Source organism: Aptenodytes forsteri, unplaced genomic scaffold, assembly GCF_000699145.1.
Source record: "Aptenodytes forsteri isolate BGI_AS27 unplaced genomic scaffold, ASM69914v1 Scaffold82, whole genome shotgun sequence".
In the NCBI taxonomy this organism is placed as follows: domain Eukaryota; kingdom Metazoa; phylum Chordata; class Aves; order Sphenisciformes; family Spheniscidae; genus Aptenodytes; species Aptenodytes forsteri.
The window spans coordinates 11,595,716-11,606,256 of NW_008795490.1; the positions used below are offsets into that span (position 1 = coordinate 11,595,716).

General features: G+C 40.5%; 1 protein-coding gene across 3 annotated transcripts in view; it reads left to right on the forward strand.

Annotated features, from left to right (window-relative positions):
* SLC18B1 (solute carrier family 18 member B1) overlaps positions 1-10,541 on the forward strand; it is a 19,148-nt gene that overhangs the window by 7,158 nt on the left and 1,449 nt on the right. For all 3 annotated transcript variants that reach the window (XM_019472644.1, XM_009281512.2, XM_019472643.1), the window contains 8 exons: positions 1,130-1,286; positions 2,862-2,998; positions 4,713-4,814; positions 5,804-5,895; positions 7,070-7,165; positions 7,971-8,045; positions 9,450-9,543; positions 9,647-9,693. In XM_019472644.1, coding sequence (XP_019328189.1) covers positions 1,130-1,286; positions 2,862-2,998; positions 4,713-4,814; positions 5,804-5,895; positions 7,070-7,165; positions 7,971-8,045; positions 9,450-9,543; positions 9,647-9,693 — 800 coding nt within the window. The remainder of the gene's footprint in view (positions 1-1,129; positions 1,287-2,861; positions 2,999-4,712; positions 4,815-5,803; positions 5,896-7,069; positions 7,166-7,970; positions 8,046-9,449; positions 9,544-9,646; positions 9,694-10,541) is intronic.

The following is a 10,541-nucleotide window of genomic DNA, read 5'->3' on the forward strand; positions in this document are numbered from 1 at the left end:
TAACTTAGAAGGCTAAATGATGTACAGCCTGATTTGAACTGAAGTCTCACCAATCATAAATGTTTTTTATGGTTGGTGAGCAACACAAGTCAAAGCATTATTTGGATGCAGTTATATTAACTCATGGGCATTCCATGTGTTGAAGTTTACCAAAATGTCTCAAATCTATCTAGAAATTTTGAAGACTTGCTAGTCATATGTTGTTACTAGTTATTTCCTTTGCTACGAGAGGAAAAGGCTGTGACCCTAGGCTGACCTAGGGTGAAGAACTTGGCTATTGCTGACTGTGCCTGCTCTCGGGCCATTTGAGCACTCTGAATGGTGTCAGTAAAATTAAAGATGAGGATGAATCCCCATACTATGTTTCTGGGTCCCAGAAGTTAGCAAAACTTTAACTGTAAGCAGTTACTACCACCAGCTATTACTGATGGTCTAAATATTGATTAATCAAGTGTTGAGGCAGATGTTGACAGTGGTCACTATGGTGGTGTAACACAAGATTTAAGTGTAACTGTATTATTGTCCTTTTAAAAATTAGTATCTTATAAAAGATGCTAGATTATTAAATTATAGCCAAAATAATCTGAGTTATCCCCATTGCAATTTCACTGTTACTTCCTACCACTAGTCAGTGAATCCAAACAGTTGGTTATGGAGAGAAAGCTTTAACTTGGCATATGTACCTCATCCCATGAGATAATGACCCATCCGAGGAGGCTTGTTTGGGTCCTCCCCCTCAGGCTGGAGTGTAACGGCAGGTGGGAGAGATGATCACTTCAGCCTGAGTTGTGCTACGGATGCTTTCCATCACTAGAGCATTTGTCTTGCCTCAGGACTGGGATCTGCTAGGTGAGTGAAGGGTGGCTAACACTGCAGTGCAGGTGGTTCCCTGTAGTGAAGCAAAAGAGGTGATGGCTGTTGCGTAGACAGCTGTGAAATTCCTTTTGCTGTCCCACTTTGTGAAGGTCACTGCTAGCTGTTATCCCCCTTAGTGATGCAGTGCCTTTTTCTTTCCACTAGCCTGACTATGTTGTGCTGCTCCTCAGACAAATGGCTTGCTTTTTATTGTTACACTGGAGTTTCTCAGCATACTGACTTTTTTTTGCTTGCTTTCTTTTTCATCCTTTAGGGCTGCCTTGAAATTTTTACAGGACTCGGACTGGTGCTGGGCCCGCCTTTAGGTGGCTTTTTGTATCAATCGTTTGGTTATGAGGTCCCTTTCATTACACTGGGATGCATAGTGTTGGTCTTGGTGCCTGTGAATATGTGCATATTACCAAAATATGGTAAGCATCCTTCTTCCTGCCTCCTTCACTCACCTTAATTTCTCATGTATTTAACTGTCCTTTAAAAAAATATCAGCTTCTGGAGTCTGATCCACTCAGAGGGCAGAGCTCCAGCTGAATTAACTTGTGATCATGAGGCCCATGTTTTAATGCTAACAAATTCATGCGTGCAAATGGCCGGAATGAATCCAACACCTTATGCCCATCTCTGGAAACACTGAGAACTCTGTGTGGAAGTGAACTGAGATATATTTTTGTTTTCTTCTGTCTCCTTAGCTTCAGGGCTTGTAAAGGATCAGTTGTGTCTGCTTAGTATCAGCTTGTCATTGCAGCTAGTTGAAGAAAAGCTGGAGATAGGTTTTGCCTAAAACAAGAGAACTTGACATGTTTGAGGGGTTAACGGGGGGGGGGGGGGGAAAAATATTAAGGGGGAGTTTGTGGGAGTAGGGGGGGGGGGGGGGAACAGAATTACAGGGTGAACAAAAGGGGTTTATTTATACTGAATGATGAATGATGTGATTAACGTGAAAGAATGTTAAAATTAATAAATGAGGGGTTTAACTGAAGTGCTGGAGGTCATATAAATTTGATTAAATTTTAGATGGTCCTGCTTGGACAGAAAGCTAACTTAAAGATAAGTCTTCACACAAGATCGTAATTGCAAGGTTACAGTTCTGTTAGTCTTTTCTAGAAAAAAAAACTAACTTTAAAATACTTTTCTTAAAATCTTTTTTTCCTCTTAAATATGAAAACCTTGGAGAATAACTTCATATATATTGGCTTTTAGAAGAAACTGACAGTGGTTAACCATGTGCTGCTGCTGCTGGCTTCCCCCCCCCCCCCCCCCCCCCCGGCCTGAAATGCCCCAAGTCTGGATTCATGATATTACTAGCCAATTTGAAACTACATTAAATAAATGTTAGCTCTGAGCTGGTGGATGCTAATGAATGAACTTTTAGTTTATACTTTGAGACCACATTCAACTATTAAAGCACCAACGGCATCAGGGGAAGGGAGCCTGACTTAGAAATGTCATCTAACCATGACATCTGAAAGAAGCTTCCTGTCTGGAGTACAAATTGAACGTGTAGGAGACCTGAATGACTAGTTGCTTAAAAAGTTGGACAGATCTCAACTGATAAATAGCCATCTTTTTATTTTACTTTCAAAGCATGCTTCTCTGATTGGATATGAATGGTTCATGCACATGTGCATGTTGTTTTAAGTTGAGACGTACCCATGAGATTTTTATTGTATAAGGACTAGCAGAGAAGTAACCGTATTTTCACATAATTGGAATAGTACATGCTTTTGTTCTTCTCAAGTTGGGGATTTGCGATGTTGGAATCTAAACTGTGTACCTTTCTTCCTTTATTCACCTATCAAATTTGGTTTTCTAATATAAAAATAGTATGGTGCATAATAATCTACTATTGACTTTCATTTGTTATCTAACAAGAGTGACAGGACTAGAAAAAGGGAAATGCTGATTTCTTTTCTGAAGCAAGAAGATCAATCATGAGCTTATGCTGCTGAAAATAACGCAATTTCCCCCCCTGTTTTCTCTTGAAACAGATTCGATCCCTAGCAAGGGCTCCTTTTGGAAGCTCATTCTTCTGCCGAAAGTCTTACTACTCTGTCTTACTATATTTTCTCTAAGTGCATGCTTGGGCTTTTTGGATCCCACAATGTCTCTATTTATCTTAAAGAAGGTAAGTCCTGTTAACATGCAGGGAAGTCTTGACTTGCTAAACAGTAAATAACTGGTTATAAATGTGGTTTAAATATTCTAAACAAAATTAAGCCCTATCCAATTACACTGCTTTAATTAACTGTTAATAATATAATTTCCAAATAACTTGATTTCCACAGTACTGACAAATCACAGTTTCCATTGACACCATCTGTTGCTGCTGGGTCTTGGTAACTTTGAGAACGAGGAAATGTAAGGCCTTTAAAAATGTGCTTTTTCCACTTAATTGGCTTTCAACTGCAGAGTACCTTCTTTGAACGGGGCATAGCAGCTGATTTTGTAAACGAGGGACTTTTTACTCCTTTCTGAAAGCAAATTCTGCAAAACTGCAACAGTCACTGACAGTGTTCTGTCTCTTGATGTGGACATTTGTTTTTGGGGACATGATGTCACAGCTCTGCCTTCTCTTACAGCAATGCCAAAATTAAACCGATTGCAACTATGTAGCCTGCCAGCTGACTTCTTCACTCACTCATTAAAAAGGCAAATGCCATTTTATTTATTTTCAATTTATTTTAATATTTATTTATTTATTTGTTTCCTACTTAATTTTATTTATTTAATTTCCCCATGGCGTTTAAGGTAATGAATTTGAAGTAAACAGTTTAAGGTTCTGTTCCTGTGTGAAATTAAGCGATGTTTTTTGAGTGGTTTATTTATTAATTGTTTTTCCAGGGAATAGCATTTCACAGGTTGTTGTGCTCCTTTTTTGTCTGTCTAGTCCAGCATTTAGAGCACTCATCCAGGGTGGAGGAGACTTGGTGCTAACCTCTTCCATCAGTGTAGATGTGAATGTACGTCTTCCACCACCCAGGAGGGATCTGTATTATCCCACTGTAGAATATTGTGTACTTGTGTGGCTCTTCTGCTTTCCCTCTGCTCTGTGCTAACAGGTATTTGCTGTGAAAGGGCTGTAGCCTTCTTGGCAGGTGTTCTAACCACTAAATTAGAGTTATTATCATGTGCTTGCATATGGCAAAGAAACAGTGAATATTTATGTAGTCCATGCCACATGAAACATCTTGGAATACCTTCTAACTGGTAGTTAAAGCACTTGTTTGAGAGACTAGTATGCTTTTGCTTCATTATACATTTTGTTTCAATACAGAAATGTGACTCTGCGTTAGGAAAATGTAGACCTTGGGGTGTTTGCAAAAAGCCTCTTACTCATTCTCATAAAAATCCTCCTGTGGTTGAAAAGCCAGAGTTGTGTTTTATAGCACTGCTTACTTTTAAGATGCACTGATTAGCAGTGGATGACTACAGTATTTATGCTTTTCTAAGTGGAAATAAAACTGAGAGGTAAAGACTAAATCCATCTAAATTTCAGCGTCTGAAGTATCTGTTTCAAATGTGCCAGATATTAATGTTAGAATCCAGTGTGCTGGTGCAGGGACATAGCACAGTGTTTCCTCCTGAGATTATTTAGGCTTTATCTGAGTACAGTTGTGTCAGGTGTTTTCACTCCATGCTTAGAAATGGAAGTGGAAGGAAACGAGCTCTGCTGATGACTTCAAATACTTGAAAAACCTCTGTATGGTACCAGTAAAATACTTAAAATCATGCATTTCAGTATTTTGACCTAAAATATAATTCTTGGATTGTCCTTTAATGAATGTAGCATATATAGTTTGATGTTTTGGTTTTTGTTTTATTTGTCTTCCTTTCCATAGTTCAAACTCCCAGCTGGTTATGTGGGCTTGGTATTCCTCGGTTTGGCACTCTCGTACTCCCTGTCTTCTCCCCTCCTCGGACTCCTAAGTGACAAACTGCCAGTGAGTACTACCCTGGCTGTTTGTGCAGGGTTAGTAAAGCACTCTGTACATTTAGTTAAAACTAGAGGACTTCCCATGCTGAAGCGATGGATGTAGGCCTGGTCCTGTAAAGGGATCTGTCTTACAGGACCTTGCACGTGCACTGAATGCTGCCAACTTGAAGGTCTCTTTTGCAAGGTCCAGGTAATACAAGAATGTCCAAAATAGTAAAGGATGTTGGACAAGTATCCTGTAGTTGAAATGTGTTGAGCTTTTCCGGTGGACTAAGCACAATCTATTTCCAGCCAATATGGAATGGAGAGTGGGAAAATATGTCCCAGTTATCCATGCTTTTGACCACATGTAATTTTATCAGCTTTTGAGAAGAGGAGTAAAGATGTTCTGCATAGCTGTATTGACTTTATCTCTTAAAAAGTGTAATATCCAAATCAGATCAGCACACTGACTGGCTATGGTTCTCTAGCTCTTAACTGCACCATAGAAAGAGACTTTGACAGCGATATACCTAAAACTGCCTGGTTGACAGCCACTGCTAATTGATCAAGGAAACTTATACTTTGAATGCTGTGCATGAAGGACAGTGCCAGTTTTCTGACACTGTTTTTTCCTGACAGAAACTAATAGTGGCCTTTGTACATGAGAATTACATGCAATGCTACATGATATTCTTTACACTAAGGAAGAGTAAGACCTAAAATACTTCGCTAACAGAGAAGCACTGTTACTCGGTATCCTGAAGAAATCTCTGTATTAAGCAGCTGCTGCCAGTGATTGCATTGGTGGCGAGGAAACATGAATTCAGTGTTTCTTGATGGTGTTCAGCACTGGCAGAGAAATTGTGAATTCCCAGTTTGTGTGTAATGATGGTCTGTACAGGAGCCGTACTTTTCAGGAGATGAAGATTTAGAAGAGGGGTATTAGGAAAGACAAAATAGTTACATTACAAATTCACATCTTTAAATTACATACCTCTTCCTTTTCTTTCACAGTACCTCAGGAAGTGGCTGCTGGTATCTGGAGGCTTAATGACAGCACTGTGCTTTTTCATGTTAGGACCTGCTCCTGTACTGCACATTGAAAGGTACAGAACTGCCCTTTCTTGAGCCTGTCCCCTTATGTGATGTTTTTGCGATAGCTATCATGACCATAGTCATGTATGTCCACAAGTCTATAATTAGCACCTCTGACCATGAAACGAGTTTTTTAACTTCTAACATGAGATTATGAATGTAAAGCATTGGAAGCATCTGAAAATGGAGATTTTACAGCTTCGTAAAATAGATCCTTTTCCTTTGCTTTTTACTGTTACTGTGTTTGCTCATGTTAATGTGTGTGGTGGGAAGAATGCTGCTTTCCTTTCCTCCCAGTTCTGTGGCATTTCCAGTGGAAGTGCTTCGTTCCAGCAAAACGAAGTTCTCTTTCTGTCTTATTTTTCAATTTTCTCTATTTTATCAGTGTTTCTTAACTATGGCTTTTATTTGCATGGTTGTGCAGCAGTATTGATTTTTTGTTCTCTCTGTATATAGCTTACTGAGGAAAATGCCAAATTATAGCTTTGTTTTCAGCTCGCTAAGTAAAGACAGTGTCTGCACCTGAACACTGCATTGCCATCTCTCTCAAGTTAATTCACAGCAAAAGACTCTGCTACATTTACAAAACAGCTGTACAGTCCTTTTGTCCTAGGTTATACACCCTGCTAAAGATGATGATAGGCTTGCTAATGTGCAGAATTAGCCAACTCCTTCCTCCTAGACTTCTGATTTTTAAAGAAGATCATACATTTGAAACTGGTGAGATCATATGTTTGAGCTGGTGAGAAAAAGAAATCAGTAAAATCTTCGACATTCTTTTCTTTAGCTAAGTCTATTTGGTTATAATGTATTAGGCTACAAAATTTTAGCTGCAAAATCCTTCACTTGTGCAACAAACCAAGCCTGGAGCTTGGACATATGTATTGCTGAGTTAAGCTTGTCTGTCTACCTCTTCTCCATGTGCTCCTCTTAAAATGAACTGCATTTGATAAGGAAATACTTAATTTGAGCACAGGATTTTCAAATTCTTTTACAAAGTCTTTTTTTAAGCATAGAACTCTATTTTTCAAGTCTTAGTGTTCCATTAAAGTAGAGTTCTTTTTGGCTTCAAGAAACCTAGTTTTCTGGTCAGTCATGGAGAGCTGATATAACAGCCTTCAGTCAAACGGGGTCTTTTCTGAAAAGAGTCTTCAGCAGCTAACTTTTTAAATGCCTCTTTTTCAGTCAGCTGTGGATGTTTGTGCTAGTGCTGGTTTTGATTGGCTTTTCCCTTGGCATGAGTGCTATCCCAGTGTTTCCAGAGATACTGCACTGTGCATAGTAAGTAACTCAGTCCAACACGTCTTTCATGTTACTGACAGTAGGAAACCGCAACTAATTTTCGGGGGTGAATATGAAGTGGCGTTTTGGTGTGGCTTTTTTCCCCCTTTTTGAGACAAAGACAGTAAATAACACTTAAATGCTTCCACTACTCTTTTGTCTTAGTTTTTTCTGACTGAGCACCCCAGTCATACTCCAAATATAATTTTGTGAGTGTGTACCTCAGTAGTATGAACACACTGAAGTCCATCAGACTTTGAGTCTCATAGCGTGGGGCGACCCGTGTGTGGTTTCATATACATAGGATTTATTTCAGCTTCTGAGGATGATTAATAGCAAGCAGTTTTCACTGTATTTTGAGACTGCGTTGGCTTTAACAACTGCACCTACAGGAGTCTCACTTGCCCAAAGTACAAGGTCTGTGATGTGGCTTGGCAGTAATGACCTAGAAGGGTCTTGATTTACTCTTATTAGTATGTTCCTCTTGGAACAAGGTCTTTCCTTCTTAGAAGTCAACTGTCACTGTTTTACACTTGCTGTATGAAACATGGGGAATGAGCCATGGTGTGATGTTAGGAATCTTACTCGGAAGACATCAGAGATGAGGATTAGCACTGCAGTCCTCCAGAGAGGCAGCAAAGAAGAAAGTACTAGGTAAACAGACATGATTCCACTGTACACTTTTGCTTGTTAACTATTTATGTTGTGTGTAAATTAAAAGAAGGGAAAAAACTCTATAGGGGAAGGCTGTAGGCTGAGACACAATAATGTATTGTAGTACTCTAACTGGTCTGTCTTTCTGCAGTGAGAATGGATTTGAAGAAGGTCTGAGTCTGCTGGGACTGGTGTCTGGGCTCTTCAGTGCCATGTGGTCCCTTGGGTAAGTATACAGTCACCTTTTTGTAAGCTATGAGTGTTCGGTTCTACGCTATTGCCACACGAAAGCCTGCTGCATTACAACCAGAAGTCTTGCATTGTAGTCATTGTGTTGACATGTTAAAACAAAGCTTTTTACCCAACAAAGGGAGTGGACTCTGAACTTGTCTTCCTTGAAATGCATATCAAAAAGCTGCAGTGATTAAGTGGATGTTAGCTTGCTCTTCTGTGTGATCATTTTTGTTGTCACTGAGGTATTTGATGCTTAATAATAGAGAGAGGTGGACCCTCATTTTTTACAAAGCTAACTCTGCCCACATGCAGTGGTCTAGAAGGTATCTGCTCCTGACTAATTCTGTTCCCCCTTTTTCATTTTCCACATTTCCTCCTTTTGTCCAGGATAACTTAGGGTAGAATCTTCTCTTCTCTTTCAGCCACAGCCATATTTCAAGGTCTGTGTTTGCGTAGCTTAGCAGAGTGTGTCTGCCTTTCTTACCCAGTGGTCATCACAGGAATGAGTGTGATGACTGGCTGAGTGACCCTTCAGAGTTGTCACTTGGTCGGATGTGACAGAGTCCCCCTGTTGACAGCCACTTCTAGGACTTTATCTGTCCTTGTAGTCCTCTGTGGCTGCAGGTGGGTTTCAGTGGTACAAATTTGCACCATTTTTTTCAAGCTAACTGAAGTTCTAGCTGTCCTGTTTATTTGGCATAGGGTTCAGTACAGATATAGGTAGTATAAAGTTACCAAACCCCAGTTTTACACTGTTATCAAACCTGGTTTTATTATGTGACTTGCCTCCGGGAAGCCTCTCTAGTTTTACACAATTTTGTCCCTTTCTGTAGCGAGAGACCGTATCATGGTAAGACCTTTCATAAAGTGACAGCAGCTGCATAACCTTTCGTGGCATTCTTAGACAGCCATGAAGGTGCAGGGCAGTTACAGCTCAACCTTGCAGTGACCACGTCTGTCACAATGTGCCTTCCCACCTGCCTATATCCATCAGTCTTTTGTCTTGAAGTTTGGAAGGTTTACATTTTGAGGGATGAGAGTTTAAATTTCTTTTATGATAGACTTGATCGGTGTAGATGCCCTGTTAGAACATGGTCCTTAGTGGGGCCTCTAAGCCATTCCAGATATGGAAAAGAGTGCATTCAGCTTTCTGATGTGGATCCTATTTCCAGCTGAGGAGGTAACTAGACAGGTTTATTTGGGCCATGGCAAACAAAGAATTAATACTTATTGTGAATTATAGGAAAGTTAGGTCTGTGGAAGACAATCTCTTTGTTGACAAAGGAGAGAGAATCAATGGAGGGAGGCCACAAAACGCAATAAAAAAGTTCTGTGAGAATATGATATGTTATCTTTTTTGTTTGGGATGCCAGTACCTCATTTTGATTTGTTGCAGGGCATTTGCAGGTCCCACTCTGGGAGGATTTCTAAATGAAAAGCTGGGTTTTGAATGGGCCTCAGCCATACAAGGAGGATGGGCACTGTTAAGTGTAAGTAATTACACATTTTTTGCTTTTTATATCTATTGCAATTATAAGCTATTGCATAAGATTGTTACTATTATTACAATTGTAACTGACTGTTTCCTCAAAGGGTCTTGCAACTGGAATATTCTATATCACTGAGGCAACAAGGAGAAGGTATGCTGAGATATTTATTCTTTATTTTACTTGCAGACATATAAAGCAAATCTTTGAAAGCTGCGCTTCCATTTTTTCCTCACTACCAACCTGATAATGAATGACAGGATGAGCAGTAGAAATATTGCTTAAAAACTTTGTCTGTCTGCTTTCCTAAATCCCTGCTGACCTAAACAGAGACCTAAACCAGGCAATGCCTATTCTATACAAGCAGCAGGACTGTGGCATTAATGAGCAAACCCTACTGATGGTTCCTCCAGGAGGGTGTCTGTGAGCTGGAATTGGCTGGATGGTCGCATCCAGCGGGTAGTGGTCAACAGCTCAATGTCCGGCTGGAGATCAGTGACGAGTGGTGTCCCTCAAGGGTCTGTATTTGGACTGGTACTGTTTAATACCTTCATCAGTGACGTAGACACTGGGATCGAGTGCACCCTCAGCAAGTTTGCAGATGACACCAAGCTGAGTGGTGTGGTCGACATGCCAGAGGGACGGGATGCCATCCAGAGGGACCTGGACAAGCTGGAGAAGTGGGCCCGTGTGAACCTCATGAGGTTTAACAAGGCCAAGGGCAAGGTCCTGCACCTGGGTCGGGGCAACCCCCGGTATCCATACAGGCTGGGGGATGAAGGGATTGAGAGCAGCCCTGCCGAGAAGGACTTGGGGGTACTGGTGGATGAAAAGCTGGACAGGAGCCAGCAATGTGCGCTCGCAGCCCAGAAGGCCAACTTTATCCTGGGCTGCACCAAAAGAAGCGTGGCCAGCAGGTCGAGGCACTTGCCTGTCTTCAGTCAGTGAATGCAATGACTTTATTTTTATTAAGGGATTATTTACAAAAAAGTAATTGTAGG